Raw genomic sequence first — 23508 nt, forward strand, 5'->3', positions numbered from 1 at the left:
TATACTTCCGGGATCATCTGCATAGAGAGGATAGTTAAATCCATGGGATCTTATGAGGTTACTAAGGAAAAAAATAAGAAGGCTTAGGAAAGAATCTTGGGAAACACCCACAGTTTGGGGGGTATGATATAGATTATGAACTAGCGAAGTAAACATTGGTCACATAGGAGGGGAAACCAGGAAACAACAAAAACCCAGAAAGAAAAGAGTATTTAGGACAAGAGGGTGGCAGCAGTGTCAAATGCAGCAGATAGGTCAAGAGATTAGGACTGAGGAAAAAAAAGCCATCATTTTTGGTAATTAAGAGATCATTGGCAACTTCAGAGAGAGCAATGATGAGGCTAGAGGTCATATTGCAAAAGGTTGAGGACTGAGTAAGAAGAGAGAAAGTGGGCATGTGAGTGTAGACAATTTTTTCATGGTGTTTGGCTAAGAAAGAGAGGAGACATAGCCTCAGAATGGTAGGATGTAGTGAAAGATTTTTAAGGATGGATAAGGCTTGAGCGTATTTGGAGGCAATAGGGAAGGAACTAGTTGATAGGGAAAGGTTGAAGATTTCAGAACGGGGATGATTAAGGATGTGGTCTGTTGGAAAAGATGTAGAGGATCAAATGAAGCAAGCACATTGAGGATTTGGCCTTGGCAGAGAGAAGGGTCACCACTTGGTCAGAAATTGCAAGTTGGAGATGATGTTAAGGGGTTTTGAGATAAATGGAAGAATTAATTTACTTTGGATGGTCTCCATTTTCTCAGTAAAGAAGCACAGTCTTCAGGGGAACTTTAGCAATAACTTCTCCAGTCAATGATTTAATAAATCAGTTAGGGAAGAATAAAAGGATTGTCTTCTTGCACAGAGGGCCCTTTCATTAGGGAGTCTCTGATTAGATGACCTTTGCAGTTTCTTACAACTCTAAGATTCCCTGATGTTTTTGACTCTTCTTATTCAAAGATGCATTATTCAAATTGTGGATTACTCATTCTCTCCTGTTTTCTTCTGTTGTCTGCATTTTCTTACTGGGGGGGGGAGGTAAAAAAGAAGAGGTTAAATTGTTAGTTAAACTTATTTTGATGATTTTAAAATTTTACTTATTTTAATTTCTACTCAAGGCATGGTGGGAGATTTTTTTTTTTTTTGGTATCTTAGGGATACATAATGACCACAGAGCCTGTCTGTCCATCTGGCTTCTCATCCTTACTCCGTTACTGGTCCACCTTCTATTCTGGCCTTGCATGTCCTTGATAATTCAAAGCCTACTCATGCTCACCATGGGTCTTTAACTCTTTGGTATTCCAGATTACAGCCAGGTACCATCAGAGCATTGCTATTGAAAAGATGGACTTAAGCAGTAGTAAGAAGTTTGCTGGTTAAAAACTCTCAAAAATGTTTAGTAGGGACGTTGGCATTAACAATCAAGAACTGGTTTTATTAATCATTGATTTCTCTTTGTTCTAAACTTCTGTAACTTTTGTTGTGTCTACCCCTCACCTTGCTATTTAATTGTTACTACTTTGTTTTGTTACCTAATTGCTTTATAGTCCTTGTTTACAGTAGTGGAACTAATATAGAACCTAGATCCCTTCACTCTATCTTCACTATCTTCAGATTTTCTTGTTTCTTTTCTATTATCGTTGTGTTCTGTATTTATACTGTTTTTCTGTGTCGAGGACTTAGGTTTTTATATAAATCAAATAAAATTAGTCTTGATTCTGAAGGAACTAGCCTAAGGAATTGCTTTGGTAACTTCTACTGCCATCACCTAAGGGAACATGGCAGGTTTCTACTTTGTCTTTGGGTTGGTCTCTCCCTCCCCCTACAGAGCTCTGTTCAGAGTAGAATGGCATATGCTGCTTAGTGTGCAATTAGTAATGTTAGCAAGGTGGCCCAGGGTAGCTGTATAGATGCTTAGTAGACACTGAGTACTGAATGCTGTAAAGCAAAGTACCCACTGAAATCTCACTCTTTTATTTTGTATTGATTATGCTATAGGAATGTTGCATTGGTATTCCTCTTTCCCAAATTGTATTCATTGAAGAACAAGCAGCTGGTATCGGAAAAAGGTAAGATTTTATATGATCCTGTTGTTGAATATGTTTTTATTAAGCTTCTCTCCTTGATGGTTGATTTCATGTTATGGCATCACGAATTGCAGCTAGTTGACTCAGACTGCAGGACTTGGAACAGGAAGACTGGAGTACAAATCCAGCTTCACACTGCGCTATCTGCCTCAGTTTCCTGATCTGTAAAATGGAGATTATAATAGCTTTGGCCTTCCAGGGTATTGTGAGCCTCAAATGAGATATGTGTAAAGTGCTTTGTTGACCTTAAAGCACTACATAAATGCTAGCCATTATTAGTAGTATTATTATTTTATTATCATTGTAGCATTTTGGTTCTATGTAAATTAGCTCCATGACATTGGTTGGGGGGTCCTGAATATGCTATTTTTCTATACTTCTTGACATGAAATAACATCTTAAAGTATCTTAAAACTTACGTATAAGCTATAAAAGTACATAAGGAAAGATGATATACCTAAATGTCTTCTCCTTGTAGCTGATTATAAGGTTTGCTCCTCATTTTTTATTCCTTAGGCTACTGTAAGTGAAATCATTGGTTCAGATAACATCAGATGACCAAATATAACCAATGGCAACAAGTTTAGATTCTGTTTTTGAAAGCATGAGCTTGAGGGCTCCCTGACTTCCTGGTTCTTCAGTCTACTTATTCCCCATGACCTACTTAACCTCCATTCCACCTCAGCTAACTAAAGAGCTGGTCATACCCTTGATCTTGCCCTCACCCACAAGTATTCATTCCACTTACAAGTTCATGAACTTTGAACTTTCTTGATCAGATCATAATCTGTTATCATTCTGTCTTCCTGTCTGCCTTACAACCCTTCCCTCTGTGGTTTGTCGTCATCCTGACTTCTGTTCCCTTTGTTCCTGTTTACATCCTGCTGAATGAAGCTGAAGAAAAGCGTGAAACTGTGCTTACTGGATCCACTACCAATTTGTGTATACATTCGGGGCCCTCACTGCAGCAAGCATCCTTTTATAGCTCCCTAATGAAGTCACTGTCCCACTCACCACAGTGGGATAGACCAGACCTGTTCATCCCTCTTCACACCTCCTGTAGCTTCCCCTCCTCCACTCCTCTCAGCTGAAGATTGCCTCATACTTCCTGAAAATATGGAAACCTGTTTGCTTTGAACTCGCTCTCTTCTTCTTTGCTCCTCATCTCAGATGTCTTACCCCATTCTCTTGCTCTTCTCCAGTTTCTTGCATGAAAAGATGCCAAGGCAAGCCCTTCTATGTGCACAAGTGATAGCATCCCATCCTGTCTTCTTCAGCAGATTATTATGCCCACCTCGTTTATTTTCAGATCCTGTCTGCTGATTGCCTCTGTGCTGCCTGCAAACATGCTTTCCATATCTCCCCCATCATTAAAAAACTGTCACTCACTACAGTCATTCCCATTAACCATCATCCTTTATCTCTCTTCCCTTTCATGCTTAAATTCCTTATGAAAGCCATTTCTGTTGACCCTTCTACTTCCTGTCTGCATTCTGGCTTCTGATCTCAGCATTCATTCGAAACTTCTCTCCATAGTTACCTATGATCTCTTAATTGCTCAGTCCTTTTCTTCCTGGACCTTTGCAGCCTTTGGTACTGTCAATCACCGTCTTCTCCTGGATATTCTCTCCTCTCTACTTCTTATAACACTGCTTTCTCTTGGTTCTCCTGCTGCCTGTCTGAACATTCTTCAGTCTCTCTTGTTGTACCTTTATGCAGATTTATCTCCTTACCACTGACTGTGGGGATCTTCCAGGTTCTGTCCTGGATCCTCTTCTCTTCTTCTTCTCTTCCGTTTCACCTGATGATCTCATTGTCTTCTGTGTATTCAGTTATCATGTCTTTGGAGATGCTTATTAGATCTACTTCCCTAACCCCAAACTCTCTCATGACCTCCAGAATCTATTTTCTAGAGAAGAAGTAGGACTTTCTGTTTTCCTGCTGCCTTCTGCAGATGTCAGTGGAATTAAATTCAGAGTACCCATTAGTGCATTTTGATAAGTGCATAACACACAGTTTGTCTCTTTGTTTTGTTTTGTTTGTGGGTGGTGGTAGGTTTTGTATTGTTTTGTTATTTTTAGCAAAGTGTTCTTAAAAAAAAAAGGCAAGATTTTCCAGTTGCACAGGTTGCACTGTTGGTGTTTCTGACAGTAATAGGCAGAAACAGTAACACTTAAACAAAATGTGCAGCAGAGGATTTCTGACTGAAAAGGACCCGGATTCAGTTGGCCACGTCTTTTAGGTTCGCTTTTGTTGCAGATGGTTTAAGATATTGGTCATTTCTCAGTCCTTAATTCTTCAAGTCTAGATTTGTAAATTAACAATGTTGCAAAATTGGGGAAAGAATGTCCACCTCAATTTAACTGGTAACCAAAGGATGCTTTTCGCATCAAAGAAATGATCAAAAAAGCTGTGGCACATTCCAAAGCCAAAAAAGGTAACAAGAAGGCCAACATGACAAATAATGTACCACTGCCAAGACTGCCTGTTATCACCAACTGTTAGACATCTTAAATTGGATGTCCTGTAGACATTTCAAATGCAACATGTCCAAAACACAACTTGTTATCTTTTCCCCAAAATCCTCTCCACTTCTGAACTTCCCTATTGTTGTCTAGTATACTATCATACTCCTAGTTTCCCAGGTTCACAACCTTAATGTCGTTCTTGACTCCCTTTCCTCCCCTCCCCCCATATCCAGCCTGGTACCAAGGCTTGTTTGTACCATCACATCATCTTTTGTCTTATTCTCCTTTTGTCTCATCTCACAGCCTCCCCCTAGGTGCAGACCCTCATCATGTCACATCTAGACTGTTGCCATAACCTTCCTTGTTCATACCTTACTGTTTTCTTACTCTAAACCATCCTCCACTCAGTTGCCTAAGTGATCTTCCTAAAACCATATCTGACCATTTAACTCCCTCTCCAAGCCTGACTCACAGAGCTTACCTCCAGGATCCATTATGAAATCTTCTGTTTAGTGTTTGAAGCCCTTTATACCCTTCCCCTGGATCTCTGAGTTTCAGAGCATTAGATAATAAGAGCTCTCACTGGTGTCTTAGGACAGAATATTTGGGACCTCGGAGCCCCTGGGCCCTGGGATTTCTTGGTTCTAGTGCTTTGGTCAGTGCCTGTGACACTGCACTCCCTTGGTCTCTTCTCTGGGTTTTCTCAAAGGAATCATATGCACTTTTGCTGCCTTTGAACACGGAGCCATGCAGGCTAGATGTGTCTCTCTGTCCATCTTTGGTCATGCTGAGAGGCTTCTGTGTCCTGACATTGTCTTTTTTCGCAACCTTCTTTCATGTTACCTTTCTGTGTGTTTCTGAGGTGGAAGAAATCACCTATTATAGTTTAGTTTCTCTGTAGATTTCTTGATCACTGTTCTGTCTGGTGTGACAATAGGAGTAGGTATGGGACAATTGGGTAGGCTAGTCTGCCTCCTGTGTTGGCATCCATCATGGCTAGGATCCTTGAGTCAACCTGTTAGAAGGATTATGTTGTAGAATAGTTATATACATCGGACCTTTAGCTTTTTATTATTCTTGCTTATCTCTTCTCTCCTTGTTTAATGAAATGATAAAAAGTTGTGTGTTGTATAACCTATGTCAAATTGCTTGCCTTCTCAATGAGGGGGTGAGAGGAGGGAGAGAATTTAGAACTCAAAATTTGAAAAAAAGAATGTTAAAATTGTTTTTACATGTATATTTGGGGAAATATTACATTAATTTTTAAAATGAGGATAAAAAAATGGTGTGTGAAAAGACTCTGAGGTTAAAGAATTATCCTTCTGCCATGTTGAAGGGAAATCCAAACCATGGAACTTATGTATCACTTTTTACTGTCAAATTATTGTCTGCTTTTCAGATATCTCCAATGAAGGGCAAAAAATCAGTCATTCCCCTATGTTAACTGTTGAACTGTTCTCTTTAGGCCCACTCTTATGGTCCTTCCAGGCACACCATTCAGGTTGTCTAGTTTTCTCTCCCCTGCTCCTCCTCGTGGCCTTTGGCATATCCTGCAGCTACAGCAGGAGATGATTAGCTCAGTTGTTTTTTAGAAACTCCTAATGCTTTTGTCCAGTCAGAGCCAGCCTGGCTCTGATTCCTATGGCTGTGGCTTTGGTGCCTTGCTAGATGAATGATTTCAGACTATGACTATAATTGTTCCTGCCCAGTTTTTTCTTTCTAGTTTTCCTCTCAGAACTCAGCAGTTCTGAGAATCATTACAAGTCTGGACCCAACTAATAATCAAACCGTTAACAAATAGGGCTTTAAAAGTTGCATTCTGCTTTGCATATGTTATCTCATTTGATCATTATAATAACCATTTGAGGTAGTTGGTACAGGTGATATATTTCCATTTTACAGATGAGAAAACCAAGGATTGTAGGGATTAAATAAATTGTGCACAATCACATAGAGTGCCAGAATATTTTACATAGTCTTCATTGACACCACTAAAATGCTTGACACTACAAGTAGGTGCACAGTGTGATGTTTACTCAATAAGTTCAGTTGTCTGGTGTTTTTCAGACAGCTTTATGGGCAGTTGTGTAGATGGGGTCTGATCCAGTTATCGTGTCCAGTAAAGAAATAGTTGCGCAATTGGACCGTTTTTAGTCAAATACTCTTTAAAAAAAGAATTATAATTCAGTACATCAAAAGATCTCTGATTTTTTCATTGGGTATTCTTTCCACCAATAGTGATCACAGCTCCTCTGTGCCTTAGGAGACAATTTCATGGATTGCCCTGGCTCAAAAAATTCATTACCCTTTTGGTAATATGGTTCTCCATGCTTTATTAGGTTGGGAACTAGTAGAAATAAAGTCTTTTTGAAGGCTTGCACTTGACATTTTCCCAGCTTGCCTGTAGGAAGGACCTGCCAGAGCTTGTTCTGTGTTGGCTTAACCTCTGAGAGCCCAGGGTTACCTCCATATCTCAGTGGAGCATTGGAGTAGACTTTACTGAAGGAGAAAGGAATTACAGGGCTGTAAACTAGAGGTGTGGATCACTTTCCTGATCATTATGATCCATTTTTTGTGGTCTTTTTTAATAACAAAGCAATAATGTTTCCAGAGTTGTTTTTGTTATGAGGTATCTTTCTACATCATGTTGTTGATGAAGTGGTGTTTTCCCATAAGTGATGGTGTAAAATATTAGTTTTGGATGTATTTTAATAAAATGTCAGCTGGCTGGTTTTATACAGATAAGTTAATGTCTTATTAATGAAACGAGTTTGTTTCCACTTAGCTAAGGTAGTATGCTTTGGCAGAAGTTAAAGGTAATTTTGTATAACCTCTAGGGATGCTTTTACAAATGGAAAACCCTGAATAAGCACCACCTAAAGTATAGCAACCTCATTTCGACTTTATTTCCTAAAAATGTCTTATTTAATCTATAGATTATAGACATTTTCTTGGAATCTTTTGATTTTTATGTTACAAGTTTGCATTTGAATGGCATTCATATCTGCTCATTAACACTAAATTTATAGATGAAGTCACTTTTTCTCCTGGGCTTTTCTCATATTGAACTTTTGTAAGAAGTGATCCGAAATATACCCAATGTTAGTCAGAACAGAATTGGAGGTATTATTAAAGGCAATGGTGTATTTAATGAGTGTTCTTTCTTTAGTGCCAAAATAGTGATTCATCTTCACCCAGCTTCTTCCAACAAAGAGCCTGGCCCTTTCCAAAGCAGCAAGAGCTCCTACATCAAACTTTCTTTCAAAGAGCATGGCCAGATTGAGGTAAGTTCTTGTAGAGTCAGTTTGATTAAAAGTATACATGTCATTGTTTTTCATATAAGTGCCTCTCACATGCTAGAATCTAACATTGTACAGTGTGCCATTCCCCCTTCATGATTGTTTTAAAGATCTTTTTATATTGTTTTTTACACTAATAATAATTATCCATTTCTCTGTATTGTAATGTGCAAAGAACTAATTGTGACAAAGGCCAGGTAATAATAATAGCCAATGCTTATATGTCATTTTAAGGTTTAGAACAGTGTTTCTTGAATATTTTTTGCTTGTGGCACAACATTATTCTTTTCTGTGCAGAACTGCAGTACCACCATGAGTCTCTCTTGACTTCAGTCCATTGTCCATTCATCTATCGAAGTGATATTCCTAAAGTACAGGTCTGATCATGTCACCTCCTCTGCCCAAATAAACTCCAGTGACTCCTATTACCTTCACAATCAAATATAAAATCCTCTGTTTGGTGTTCAAAGCTCTTTCTAACCTGCTTTCCGCCTCCCAACATTCTTATCACACCTTACACACGCACCCACAGGCAACTAGGTAGCTCAGTGGATAGAGTGCCAGGCCTGGAGTCAGGAAGACTCATCTTCTTGATTTCAAATCTGGCCTCTTACACTTTCTAGCTCTGTGACCCTGGGCAAATCACTTAACCCTCTTTGCCCCAGTTTCCTCATCCATAAAATGAGCTGGAGAAGGAAATGACAAACCACTCCGGTATCTTTGTCAAGAAAACCTCAGTGGGGTCATGAAGAGTCAGACACGACTGAAACGACTGACCAACATTTGCCTCTCCCCCTCCAAAAAACATGCTCTTAGATCCAGTGATGTAGGCCTCCTTGCTGTTCCTCGAACAAGACAGTTATCTCCTGGCTCATGGCGTTTTTACTGGCTGTCCCCCACACCTGGAACGCTCTTAGAACCACCCCATTAGATTGTGAGCACCTTGAGAATAGGTGCCTTTCTTTGAATCTCTGATGCTTAATAAATACTTATTGACAACTGACTCTAATGGAGTTGAGAGACTTGGGTATGGAGTTGCAAGTGTCAGTTCTTTACAACACGTGGCTCACCCAGCAACACAACAGCTATGTGTGGTAGAGATGAGTTTGAACCTCAGGTTTTCCTCCTGCCAGTTCCATCCTCTTTGGTATATTACAGTCTAGCCTGAGCATGTTCAAAGAATCATCTGTTGGTAGTGGTTTATACCACTTGTCACTTCACCAGCCCAAGAGAGCTCAGAATAAATTATAGGACAAAACTAGATGCAAGGGCATGTCCTTTATTGCCACCAGGTCTCTGACAGAGTAGATTTAATCAGGTTAAGGTTACAGTGAAAGTGGGAGGCATGAAGCAGTGATGGTCGAAAAGAGGGGCTAGAGGTTGGTAATTTCTTTCAATTGGGCCTTTAGTTTACTATTAAAAAGTGTTAAAAGCTGTCATTGGCAAAATAAGTAGTTGAATTGAAGAGGCATTGAAAAGTACAGTGAGTACAAAAGAGTAGAGTAGAAAACCTTTATAATGTCTTGGTGAAAGGACCATAACTATAAGTAGATATAGATACACACTGATGCATGTGTGGCTGAATAGGTGTACATACATATATACACAGGTCTGCATGCACACTCACCTAGAGCTCTTTGGCAGACTGATTCTCAAGAACACAGTTCACAGTTTCTGGAGAAGCAATTATTCTTCAAAGATGTTACCAAAGCACACTTCTGCAAAGTCTTTCTTGATTAACCCCCACCCAGATGTCCTAATTTCTTTGACTTTTTGTGCCCTTGGTGTTTAATAAACTTATACTACATTGATGTGTAATTGTTGGTGTATTGCTTTAAAAGCATTAACAGGTCATTTTGCATTTTTTTTATTTCTCTTGTTATCTTTTTCATGCCCCTCTTTTTTTATCTCTTTAGAGCAGTTAGTGCACAATAGATACTAAGTAAATACTGAGTGACTGAAGTTGTTAGTGTAGCTAAAAGTCACCATTTCCTTTTTGCAAAAATAGGAGTCTTTGGTGTCTGATTCCTGCCTCGTATTTTAACTAGCTACATTACTTTTAATTCCTTTTTTGAAAAATGGTTGTACATTATTTCTGACATTACATTCACTTTAATACAGAGCACTTAGTAGGCAAATGAAATGGTTTTTGTAAGTGATCTCTGTAATTTAGGACATTTTTGTTGAGAGTGGATCACCTTGTATAAGCAGCTAGTTCCTCTTTCTGCTGGTGCCCTCAGAAAGGAATTATTTATGAGAGCACCATGCAAAGTGAATGAAGTAGTGTCTAGCTATCGTAACAGAATGAAGATATTTTAAGTAATGACATAGAAGCGTTCTACAGATTGATCTCACCTTTACTTATTTACACAGTTTTATAGGCGTTTATCAGAAGAAATGACTCACAGAAGATGGGAGAATATGCCAGTGTCCCAAGTAATGCAAAGGAAGAGTGGACAAGAGGTATTTTTTTAAACCATTGACATTTTCTAATTTTATACTTTTCTATATAATCACAAATGGAATAATACATGTTAGAAGCAGAACTGTCCAGGAGCAAAGACATTTTTTCTTCCAAATGATTCATGATAAAAAGTACAGTTATATGTAGCCTAGTGGAAATAGACAACTTTATTTTCTTTTAAAAAATAGATTTTCTTTGATGCCTAGAAAAAGATTACTTCAGAAAGAATCTTATATAGAAGGGAACTTGTCAAGCTCTAAATTAATCACTGTGATTATATAGAGATATTCATACTAGAAAATTGCTTCTGTAATTACCACAATGGCAAAAGACAGCTGACAGTTTGAGGCCCAGTGGAGACTTCATTAAAAATCTTGTATGTATTAGACTGTGAGTTCAGATAATGATAATAGTAATTACTGACATTTATATGTGGTTTTGGCTTTAGTGTTTGCAAAGCACTTTGTGTTATTTCTTTTGATCCTCATAGCAGTCTTGTGAGGTAGATGTTACAGGTATTTTACAGATGGGGAAACTGACTCAGAGAAATTAGCTGACTTGTTCATGCTGACACAGTCAGTTTTGGAGGTGGATTTTGAAATCTTCCTGACTTCCACTCTAGTGTTCTTCTTACGATACCACACCCAACAAAGAGTTATAAGTAATAGAAACATGGGGGTAAAGTTGGAAGTTTTGATAACGTACCTAAAAATATAGAGGTAAATATCTACTTTTATTTATACTTAGTTTTTTTCTCTAAGGATTTAGAGAGTACTGCTATTCAGCCATCTGATAAGGGGATGTTTTGAAAGGAAGTTGGATGAAAGAGTACACTCTGTTGACAGCCTCATTCATGGTTTTACTTTGCTTCTTTGTAGACCCTTTTCCTCTACTGGAAACAAAGTGTGGTGGGTGAAAAAGGTCTGAAATTTCCTTCCTGAATCCTATATGTTTTTGTTTTTCAGCCAGGAAGAATAAGGGCTGTAGGAATTGTAGGAATTGAAAGGAAGCTAGAAGAAAAGAGAAAAGAAACTGACAAAAACATTTCCGAGGTAATTATTGCTCTGCTTTCAGGTCACCTTTTCCTTTGAGCCTATATGCATTCATCGTTGTTTTTAGATACACCTACGATTCATATTATCCTATAAACTGCCATGTATGTAGGTGCATAAAGTCACCTCTCCTTTTACTACATCTCTTTATCTTAGGCAGGTATGATTTAACCCAACACTTTTTTCAGAAAGAAGTGAAGGAAGACAGATCTACTCCTTTTGAAGTTTTAACTTAACTGGTTAGAGCTGTGCTTTTGAGTAAAAGGTTCCAAGCATTAACTCTTCTTTCAGGTCAGTTGACTTAACCTGGAGGAAAAATTCCAGTACCAACCCTAGCAACACATCTCACAAGTTTGGGTTGTTGGTAATGGGGGATACCAAACGAGATGTCTGAAGAGAGGTTCATCATGTAGAAGAAACCATAGAAACAAAAATTTAAAAAGAATCTTATCTAACAAAACTAAACATGCATTAAATTATATGCTTAGTTGATATAGCTAAGATTATGTGTAGTTTTCCATGCTTAATATAGATAAATGATCTTTGATTCCTATGTGATACAATTAAAAGAAATCTTCTCTAATAATTTTGAACAAATTAATTCCATTTTCAGCTAGTACTTCTGTAAGTCACCAAAAGTATACAACATTAAAATGTCAAAGTCTAAAATAATGAAACAACTCACAAATAACTGTTTAGCATATGCCCCATAATTCTAAAGTTAGATGGTGGTTAGTGGTTACTTAACATATAGGCAAAATCTCAGTGTTCAATTTGTGGTTAAGTCTGAGGAAGGTGATTACCTAATGCCTTTTGTACTTCATTTTGTACTTACTCTGCCTTGGAAATCTCAAACTTTGACAAATCAGATTCCATTGTGACTGACTTCCTGGGACTATCCAAATTATCTTGTTTTTTGGTTAACTTTGTTGTGTTGAATTTTAGGAATAAATGAACCATTTGCTCAGACTTGGAAACCTAGTATTTTTTGTTATACTGAGATTTGATCTGTATACTTCATTAAGCTAGGTTTACTTTTGTGCCCTAATCTGATCTCATAATTTTCAAACAAATACCAAAATAGAAAAGGTATTATAAAGAGGATTTTATTGGCCTCTGGGCTTACAGGGTAGTTGCTTAGTCTGATACTATCATCCTTAAATAAATTTTTTACCTTTGTCTCTTTTGAAGCCTACCGCTAATTATTGCATAATGGTTTTGCCACAACTCATCTGCTCCTCCTTCTATGTAATTATTGCCCTATTGTTCCATAAATCCTCTCTAGGGAATCTACCAAAATTCCTAGAGTTCTACTTATCCTTTTATTGTCTTTGGGTACTTATGTACTGCTGGCTTTATCTCTCTGTTATTTTTCATTTCAGAATATGGCATGCCCACCTGCTCTACCTCAGTTATAAATGTGCTCAATAACAATGACAGAAGTAGTAGTAATAGCATTTTTATAGTGCTTTAAGGTTTGCAGAGCACTTTACATATGTTAATTTAATTTGATCACTACAATAATCTTGTGGGGTAGGTGCTGTGAATTCCTCCATTTTACATTTTACATGAGTAGACTGAAACACAGTGTAATTAAATGCCTTTTCCTAGGGGCATAGCTAATAAATGTCTGAGGCTAGATTTAAAAGTCCTGTGCTCTATCCGCTATGCTGCCTGGCTCCATAGTTTTTTTTTTTTATATCACATATGAATGAAAATGACAATGCATACTAAGTCTTACTTCCTCTTAAAAGAACTTGCCAGCTAGAAAAATTTCAGTCCAGTTGTAGATAACATCACTACTTGGTTTCTGTGCCTGGACTCTCCATGACCTCTGAAATTTTTTGTGGTGCTCTTGAAGGAAATTTCTAATAGTGAATAAAGTGTAGAAGATAGAGATTTTATTTTATTCATGCTGATTCCACTGATTAATTTTTTGCGTCTTAGGTTGGGAAGTCAGTTTATTACAACATGTATTTATTGAGCAAGTCCTGTGCTATGGATACTTGACAGGGGAGGTGAAGGTAAATAAAACACAATTCTTGCCCTAGTAGGGAGACTTAGACATACATACAAATAAATATGATACAAAGTAGAGTGTGAAAGTGAACAAAAGGTGCAAGGTACCATGAGAATTTATAGGAAGGAGGAATTTTAATTCAGGGAGTACCAAGGAAGGCTAACTGGCATTTGAATTGGGCCTTGAAAATGGGTAGGATTATAACTGACAGAGATGTGGGAGAAGGCATTCCAGGCACAGAGGAACTCTGTAGCTCGAATACAGAGATATTCAGATCTGGAAGTTGAAAGACAGATGCGTTTACATTAGCATATTCTTTATGTTGGCATCAATAGGCCCCTTGGCAGGCTAGTCACTTTCAAACAGATTTTCTTCAAGCCCCCTAGGAGCTGCTAGATTTTATAACCAGATCATTGCTTGTAGCAACAGATTCACTAAGAAGTCCTTGTAAAATTCCCTATTTCCAAGATTCTTTATAGTCTCTCTCTCTCTCTCTCTCTCTCTCTCTCTGTCTCATTGAAGATCTTTTTGAATAGACAAAGTATGAAGTTCCTGCTCTGTGCCAGGCCTGTGCTAGGTGCTGAGAGTACAAATACTATAAATGAGATACTCTCTGTTTGCAAAGAAGTCTATTCATGAAGACCTTGGCTCCCCAGATGTACTTACACTTATGCTATTTAGGATGTCAGATTAATCCATCTAGGACAGTATCTTCTGAAACAGAAAGTATCCTAGGGAACATGTTTCCTTGTCAATATCCAGCTTTTAGAGATTCTGTTGTAGCCCAATTTTAAAAGTAAAACTAGAAAAGGTTTTATTTAAATGATTTAGTATTTTGGACCATTTTTGTCTTCTATTGGTGGTGAAATCTTTTGGATTCCATCATAAAATTAACACTAATTGTAATAATATTTTATTTGTATAAAATCGACAATTTAGGGAGTGCTTTCAAGTCCTCATAATAACCTTAGAATGGGGGAAGGGGGAGCCGCAGGTATTATGATTCACCTATTTGTAGTTGAAATTGAGGATTTCTTCAGCTGAGGAAATCAGGAATGTACAAGGATAAGTGACTTGCCCAGAATCACACAGCTAATGTGGCAGATATGAGACTAGGCTGCAGGTCTTTTAGCTCTTATTTCAGCATTCATTTCACTACAGTGTGCTGCCTTGGCTAGTTAGCATGAACCCATGGTCTTTGAGTCTAGTCACTATAAACCTCAGAGAAATGATGCCCACTTAATCATGCTAACTGTCCGTTAGAACCTGATTTTTCAGTTTTTTAATTTATTTTTTGTTTTGTCTTTTTTTGGGGGAGGAGGGAATGGGGAGAGATTTGATCTGCACCCGTGATTTCACAGGTTTAGGGCAGTTCCAGTAAGGAAATCCCCTCTTACCAATATGGGTCAGTAACTATTCTTGAACGTACAGTCAGGTTCTAACGAATAGTTAGCATGATTAAATGGGTAAATTGCTTTTACTTGAAAGTGGGGCAAAGTTCTCTCACTCACTTTAAAGGAGAGGTGACTTTAAATATTAAAGGAATGAGAGAGGTAGAAACCAAGAAGCTTTCATTTATCTTTTCATAATTACTTTAAATAATTTAGGTATTTACTAAAATACCTTACAGCAATTTTAAATCTATTTTTAGTTTGTAATGGCTAAGGGAAAGAGAACTGGATGCTGTGTCAGAGGACTTCAGATCAGTTTCCAGCTCTGCCACTTGCTGGCTCTGTGGCCTTGGACAGGCCATTTCATCTTTTGGGGCCTTAATTTCCTCAGCTCTAAAATGGGATCAAACTAGATTACCTCTAAGGGACCTTCCAACTCTAAATATTTATAATTTAGAAGTGATTTACATTTATATGTATGCCTTCCTTATGGATTTACTAGTATTTAGATGGAATAGATAATATTTTTCCAAGTGAAGATATAACATTATTAATAAAGTAATTTGATACATAAATAAACATATTATCTTGTTCATTTTATCTTTCTTTGGTGTTAAGAAAAGAACCCTGTTAGTACTTTGTATTTCCAAAGTTTTTGTGTGTGGAATCTATTTGTGTGTGTGTGTGTTATATGTTCAAAGAAAAGGCATGACTTTTAGTTTGCCCCTGACTTTCAGTGTTAGAAATGACTTAATTTCAGAGCTGGTGCCCAGAGTTTCCCACAAAAGGTTTCCTGCATCTGCTGTTTGTTGCTGATAAGAATCCAGCATTTTAGCCTTTGTTTATCTGAGGAAATTCCTGTTAGGTGTGTGCATATTCCCCTTTGTTTCCAGGACTGCCCTTGGTGGTCAGAAGAATTTTATAGAACACTATTCATTTAGTAAAGTCCTTTTGGTAGATGGACAATGTTCTACATATACAGAAATGGCCATAAACTTACTGCAGTTTAATTATTTTTTAAAAATATACTCAGAATAATTTTTTTAAAGACATGCTGGTAGTTAAGTGAGAAATAACATTTGTGGGCTATACATCCATTGAAAGATACCGTAGAGGGGTTGTCTGTTTTAGGTCAGAATTGGTTTAGATGATTCTAAAAGTTTCTTCTGATTTTTAGAACACTAGGATTTAGTGAAATTTATGTGCTCTTCTATATTTAGTGTGCATTTTCAGTTTTTTTGATACTTTGATGAAATCTGTGATCTCATTGCTCTGAAGACTTCCTCCATTAGTGCAGACTGCAACCCACCCATTCCTTTTAAATCTGGGTGACTCTTGTCCATTCTTTCCGATAAAGTCTTCGTGGGGGAATCCACCCAAAATGCTGGTTTTCCTCTGAATCACCTGACAGTTCATGGCTTTTAAAGCCCTTCATGATCTGACCTCTTCCTCCCTTTCCAGGCTTCTTCTGCCCCACTCTCCTCTGTGTACTCTGTGATCCAGTGACACCAGCCTCCTGGCTGAGCCTCACACATGATGCTCTCATCTACCAATTAGGTGCCTTTTCACTGGACGTTCACCAGGCCTGCTTCCCTCTCCCTGCTCATCTCCATCCCCTCACTTTGCTGGCTTTCTTCAAGACTTGGTTAAAATCCCACCTTCAACTGGAAGCTTTTCCTGCTCCCCTTTAATGCTGTTATCTTCCTTCTGAGATCCCCTCCAGTTTATATGTTGTTTATATCCATGTTATCTGTGTATGTCTTATTTATGCATAGTTGTTTGCATGTTGTCTCCCCCATTAATGACTGTGAGCCACTGAGAACAGAGACTGGTTTTTGCCTTTCTTTGTATTGCCAGCACTCCTGCTGTAGTGCCTGGCGCTTAGTGCTAGCTGCTTATTGGTAAATGCTTGTGTGCTTGACTTTTCCTGACCAGAGATGTGAGTTGTTTACTTATCCTTTGTTCTTGAGCCTGCCTCCTTTCTTTTCATATGTCTCTCTGGTAATAATATCTTGGTGATAGGTAGTAGCCTAGTCGCACCTGAAATGTGCCTTTTCATTTCCCTTCATTTGGGTGACTTACAGCTTTAATATTTTGGAGACTGTGGAATGAATATAATGGAATACCATTGTTCTGTAAGAAATTGTGAGCAGGGGAGCAGCTAGGTGGCGCAGTGGATAGAGCACTGGCCCTGAAGTCAGGAGGACCTGAGTTTAAATCTGGCCTCAGACCAAGCACTTGACACTTACTAGCTGTGTAAACCTGGGTAAGTCACTTAACCCCAATTGCCTTTGAAAAAAAAAAAAAGAAAAGAAGCGATGAGCTGGAAAAACAACTTAGAAGGTCAGTAGGAAAGATCTGTGACCACGGTGAGGGAGAAACTTGGTCCCAGCTCCTGTCCCAGCATAGCCTTTGGGTGGTGGCTGCTTTTGGAGCTCCCAACCCACAGACCGAGAGGGAATCAAGTGGCTGATCAGAGGAGGATTGCAGGGATCTCTTTGCTGGTCCTGAGGCAGGAATCTCTTGCTTTGCCTGTGCTTGGAACTGGGTCACAGATCTGGGTGACGGACCTAGGGCAAGGAGGAGTGCTGGCGTGGTGGAGCTTGTAGTGATGATGGAGAGGGAATCCTTCTCACAGTTCCAAGGCAGAAAAGAGTGCTTGTGGTCACTCGTAGACCAGAGCACAGGCAAGGAAAGGAGTAAACACATCACCCTTGATCATACTACCTTGGAAGAACTGAAAACTTATAGGTCCCTAGAAGTATCTGAAAACAGCTGCACAAAACCCCCAAAGCTTGGGATAGTACGTCCTCCACACTGGAAGCAGACCCCTACCTTAACAAAGTGTTTAAAAGTTAAGTAATTGGCTGGGAACATGAGCAAACTTTGCACAAAAAAAAAAAGTCAGACTGTAGAATCTTCCTTTGGTGACAAAGAAGATCAAAACATACAACCAGAAGAAGACAACAAAGTCAAAGCTCCTACATCCACAGCCTCCAAGAAAAATGTGAATTGGTCCCAGGCCATGGAAGAGCTCAAAAAGGATTTTGAGAAGCAAGTAAGAGAAGTAGAGGAAAAACTGGGAAGAGAAATGAGAGTGATGCAAGAAAGTAATGAAAAACAAGTCAACCATTTGCTAAAGGAGACCCAAAAAAATGCTGAAGAAAATAACACCTTAAAAAACTGCCTAACCCAAGTAGCAAAAGAGGTCCAAAAAGCCAGTGAGGAGAAGAATGCCTTAAAAAGCAGAATTGGCCAGATGGAAAAGGAAGGCCAAAAGCTCCCTGAAGAAAATAACTTTCTTAAAAATTAGAATGAATGAAATGGAATCTAGTGACTTTATGAGAAATCAAGACATTGTAAAACAAAGCCAAAAGAATGAAAAAATAGAAGACAATGTGAAATATCTCATTGGAAAAACAACTGAGCTAGAAAATGGATCCAAGAGAGATAATTTTAAAATTATTGGACTTTCTGAAAGCCATGATCAAAAAAAGAGCCTAGACATCATCTTTCAAGAAATTATCAAGGAAAGCTGCCCTGGTATTCTAGAACTAGAGGGCAAAATAGGAATTGAAAGAATCCACCTATCACCTCCTGAAAGAGTACCCCAAAGGAAAACTCCTAGGAATATTGTAGTAAAATTCCAGAGTTCCCAGGTCAAAGAGAAAATATTACAAGCAGCCAGAAAGAAATAATTCAAGTATTGTGGAAACACAATCAGGATAACACAAGATTTAGCAGCTTATATATTAAGGGACCACAGGGCTTGGAATATGATATTCTGGAAGTCAAAGGAGATAGGATTACAGCCAAGAATCACCTACCTAGCAAAACAGTATAATCCTTTGGGGGGGGGGAATAGATATTCAGTAAATAGAGGACTTTCAAGCATTCTTGATGAAAAGACCAGAGCTGAATAGAAAATTTGACTTTCAAATACAAGACTCAAGAGAAGCGTGAAGAGGTAAACAAGAAAGAGAAATCATAAGGGACTTATTAAAGTTGAACCATTTACATTCATGCCTGGAAAGATGATATTGTAACTCATATAACTTTGTCAGTGTGAGGGTAGTTGGAGGAGAAAAAATTAGATAGATAGATAGATAGATAGATAGATAGATAGATAGATAGATAGATAGATGGTACAGGGTGAGTTGAAGATGAAGTGGTGATATCTGGAGAATAAAATTAAGGAGTGAGAGAGGATTATACTGGGAGAAGGAGAAAGGGAGAAGTAGAATGGGGTAAATTATCTCACATAAAACAGACAAGAAAAGGCTTTTACAGTGGAGGGGAAACAGGGGAAGGTGAGAGGGAATGAGTGAATCTTATTCGCATTGGTGGATTTGGTTAAAGGAGAGAATACAGTATACACTCAGTTGGGTACAGAAAGCTATCTTACCCTACAGGAAAGTAGGGGGGAAGGGGAAAAGGCAGGGGATGATAGAGGGGAGGGCAGATTGGGGGATGGGGTAATCTGAAGCAAACACTTATGAGGAGGGACAGAGTCAAAAGAGAGAATAGAATAAATGGGGCAGGATAAGATGAAGGGAAATATAGTTTTTCACAACATGACTACTGTGGGAGTGTTTTGCATGACTACACATGTATAACCTGTATCAAGATGCTTGCTTTCCCAGTGAGGGTGGTTGTAGAGGGAGGAAGAGAGAAAATTTAGAACCCAGAGTTTTAAAAACAAATGTTAAAAATTGTTTTCACATGCAACTGGGAAATAAGATATATAGGCAGTGGGGTATAGAAATCTATCCTGCCCTATAGGAAAATAGAAGTGGAAGGGGATAAGAGAAGGTGGTGGGAGATAGAAGGGAGAGCAGATTAGGGGAAGGGGTATTCAGAATGCATGCCATCTTGGGGTTGGGGGAGGGATGAGATAGGGAGAAAATTGTGGAGGTGAATGTTGAAAACTAAAAAAGAAATTAATAAAAAAAGAAATATACAATTAACAGTCATAACCATGAACATAAATGAGATGAATTTATAAAAGCTTTTATATAATCTAGTAGCACCTACAAACTAAACTATAAAAGAAAAAAAATGATGGGCAGGATGATTTCAGAAAAACCTGGAAAGACTTACATGAACTGATGCTGAGTGAGGTGAGCAGAACCAGGAGAACGTTGCACACAGCAACAGCAACATTATGCAGTGATTAACTATGATACACTTAGCTCTTCTCAGCAATACAGTGATCCAAGACAATTCCAAAAGACTCAAAATGAAAACTGCTATCCACATCCAGAGAAAGAACTATGGAGTCTGAATGCAGATGGAAGCATACTATTTGTTTTTTGTTTTTCCTTTTTGTTCTGTTTCTTCTTTCACAACGTGACTCATGTGGAAATATCTATTGCACATGTATAACCTATATCAGATTGCTTGCTGTCTTGGGAAGGGGGGAAAGAAGGAAGAGAGAAAAATTTGGAACTCAAAATTTTACAAAAATGAGTATTGAAAACTATATTTACATGTAATTGGAAAAAAATAAAACACTATTATGGAAAAAAAAGAAAGCTTCCCTTCCCCCCCACAAAAAAAAAATAAAGGTATTTGGAAAGGTTTAGGGGATATCTCAAGTGAGTCCCTAGTCAACAAAAGTTACCTTCAGACAGAGGCGTCTAAAAGACCTTACAGTCTTTTAATGTGAACTTTGCACTGAAGATTCTCCATAGCAATAGCAAACACTTTAGCACATATACATCTCCTGTTTTATTTCTCACTTGCTATTAATAATTACAGGATTACTGGATAAAGATTTGTCTTTCAAGAAATCTTATATGATTGAAAATTGAATGGGATATACCTGGGATGTACCCTGTTGGTAGAAAGCCTTTGAGAAAGGTAGCATTTTGGTCAACAAAACAATTTATTTTTTTTTTAGAGCCAGCGAAGAGTGAATATGGGTACATCTAGTATTCTCTACACCTTTCAGTCAGTGATGTATTTGCTGTAAAGCACAGTTGTGAAATTCTCCTTGTTTCCTTCTCCCACTTGCATCAGTAAGGCCTTCAGTGCAAGTATGGATTATCTTCATGCATTTTATAAGAGAGGAGGCATGGTGATTGGTGGTTAGTGATAGTTTCTCAGTTGCCCTATTTTCAGTAGTAAGATCTGTGATTTTTCCAAAATTTTGGTACTCTTTCCTCCTCCAGATATCCTGAGAATCAGTCCTGCGTTGGCCTCCAGATCTGTTGCCTCTAGTGAGGTAATGTGGGACGGTGGAAAGAGTGCTGGCTCTGGATTCAGAGCCCAGGGGTTCAGATTTCACTTTTTACCTCTGTGAACCTCAGCAAGTCACTTAATCTCCTTGGACATCAGTTTCCTCCTCTCTGAAAGGACTTTGAGGGCCCGTGTAGTCCTAGGCTCACAGTCCTTTAATAACAACATTACAGATTTATTTTGTGTAGACCTGGTCTGATCCAGGTGCTCATCCCGTCTTTGTTTTCTCTGGTGCCCTTTCTCCTTCCTCATGCAGCACCTCAGGAACTGTGATGTCATAGGCCAGTTGTGGTGCCTTTACTGTCATTGATTCAGGGAAAGGTTTGTTATGAAAATCCTTAGAAATTGTTTCAACTTCTCGCCTGTTGTTTTCCTTCTAATGTCATCCTTAAATACCTCCAAGATCTGGCTTAGTTGGTTCTCTTTTTAAGATTTCTGTAGACTTGGTTTTTCTCTCTAGTGTGTTTTGTCGTTTTTATGAGGTAGCACTCCTCATAATCTTCCATCGTCTTCCTCTATCAGATTCTACAAATGAGTTTATATTCTAAATTGGTATTGCCCCTGGCTGCCTTACTTCTTTACTTGGCAAGAAGATCAAGTATTTGCTACCAGAGGAGGTTTCAAGGCTTTTTTTAGTCTCCTTATGGTGATTGATTTATATGGGTTAAACTTCCTTAGGAATGGTCATATCTGTGTTAATATCTGCTTTCTATCCATTTTTTTTAATTTGGCTTCAAGAACTTGTTTAAATAGGTTAGGTTGGAGTTGCCCCAATTGTGTGTCATATCTTTTTATTTTTTTCCAATTTAGCATTGATTTTAATTTTTGTTGTAACATGTCCATGGGCTGAGTGTATAGTCAGCTGACTCAGAAATGATTACCACCTCAGTAACTAGTCATTTCCTGTTAGAATAAAGTTTTTATTTCTTGAAATATTATTTGGTGTTTATCATGCCCAGCACCTTCCAATTCCTTAAAGTATCTACATGGTGTAGTGGATAAAATGCTGGGCCCAGAGTCAGAGAGACCTGAATTCAAATCCAGCCTCAGACACTTACTAGCTGTGTGAAGCCTGGGCAAGTCACTTAACCTATGTCCGCCTCAGTTTCCTCAACTGTTAAATAGGGATAATAAGGTACCTACTTCCCAGAGTTGTTGTGAAAGTTAAATGAGATGTTATTTGTAAAGCACTTAGGACAGAACCTGGCACATAGTTGGCATTTAATATATGCCTATTCCCTTCTTCCTTAAAGCATTCATGATTTGTTGGCACAAAAGACTTTTGAGAATGTCTGCTAGTCTTTGTTTCTTACTTCTGAACCATATTTTCAGCATATCTTTTGCTGCACTCCCCTGTGCTTACTTTGAGATTAAAGTCACCAAGTGTGAAAATGTATGTTGACTTATTTTAGAGGGTCTTATCAAATTCTTTTTAGAATGTTTCTCTTCATCCCCTGTACATAAGCTGCAGCTGCCTTCATGGCAGTCTTTTTGAAACGGCTTATCAAGAGTACTATATTCGAAGATAGTTGTCTCATGAAATTGTGTTTATTTTTGCTATTGGATGCACAATGAAACCAGCTACCACAGTTCCTTTATTTTCATCTCTGATGAGAACCTGCAAAATCTCTTTCCATTTAGCTGTACTTTCCCTTTGTCTTCTGGTTTCAATTAAGAATCTCAAGGTTGAGATGGTTCTTTTTTTTAATAGTAAGTATATCTACTCATTGGTCATTGTACAAAGATTTTATGTTTAGAATTCTAACAGCCAAGTCAATGTTTGTGGTCTAAAAACTGGTTCCTAGCACTTCTGCCTACTTTTTCTTTTACCCTTCCATTATCACCACAAAAGGAAGAATGCACAGAGTTGAAGGACATTTTTAGTTTTTCTTCACTTTATGGGTTCCCCCATGGCCAAAGAATTCATCACCAAGTAGTCATCCAGATGATGAAGCCATCTGTACTTAGCCAGGCTGGACCTTGAGAGACAAGATATATCCTGTTTCTGGGACCTTAATCAAAACCCCACCAGCATGGGAGAACCTGCTGAAGTTTACATTTTCCTGGCATAGTCATTGAGCGAAGGATGAACAATAGCAACAACCCTGTCTTTGCCACAGTGAAACTTTATGATGACTTTTGAAAGAAAATTTCAGTGAATTAAGATAATTTATGTTCAGCATTTAAATTAAGTAATGAGATATATGGGTCATGAATGGCATTGTTGGAGGGAATGCCCATATTGATGAGATCACAGGTCCATTGAAGTATCCTGAAAGGTAGTATTATAGGTTGACTTAATCATTGAATTGTTCAAGGTTTTAGCTTGTAGATCTAGTAACATGGTTTTGTCACTCTGTGTGTGTGTGTGTGTCTGTATGTGGGCATGCTCATGTGCTCACATGTGTTTTTTTTAGTCTGACCACATCTATCACACCCAACACTAAAAACATGCGGCCAGGTCCTGATTAGTCGAACAAACAATGAATTACTTGAAA

At 38.2% G+C, this 23508-nt stretch overlaps 1 protein-coding gene across 1 annotated transcript in view; it reads left to right on the forward strand.

Moving 5' to 3' along the window:
- Positions 1-23508, forward strand: part of VPS36 (vacuolar protein sorting 36 homolog) — a 46581-nt gene that overhangs the window by 9730 nt on the left and 13343 nt on the right. Inside the window, 4 exon segments of the mRNA XM_020969968.2 lie at positions 1988-2058; positions 7714-7828; positions 10217-10306; positions 11273-11359. Coding sequence (XP_020825627.1) covers positions 1988-2058; positions 7714-7828; positions 10217-10306; positions 11273-11359 — 363 coding nt within the window.

Source organism: Phascolarctos cinereus, unplaced genomic scaffold, assembly GCF_003287225.1.
Source record: "Phascolarctos cinereus isolate Bilbo 61053 unplaced genomic scaffold, phaCin_HiC Scaffold_726;HRSCAF=1367, whole genome shotgun sequence".
NCBI classification, from domain to species: domain Eukaryota; kingdom Metazoa; phylum Chordata; class Mammalia; order Diprotodontia; family Phascolarctidae; genus Phascolarctos; species Phascolarctos cinereus.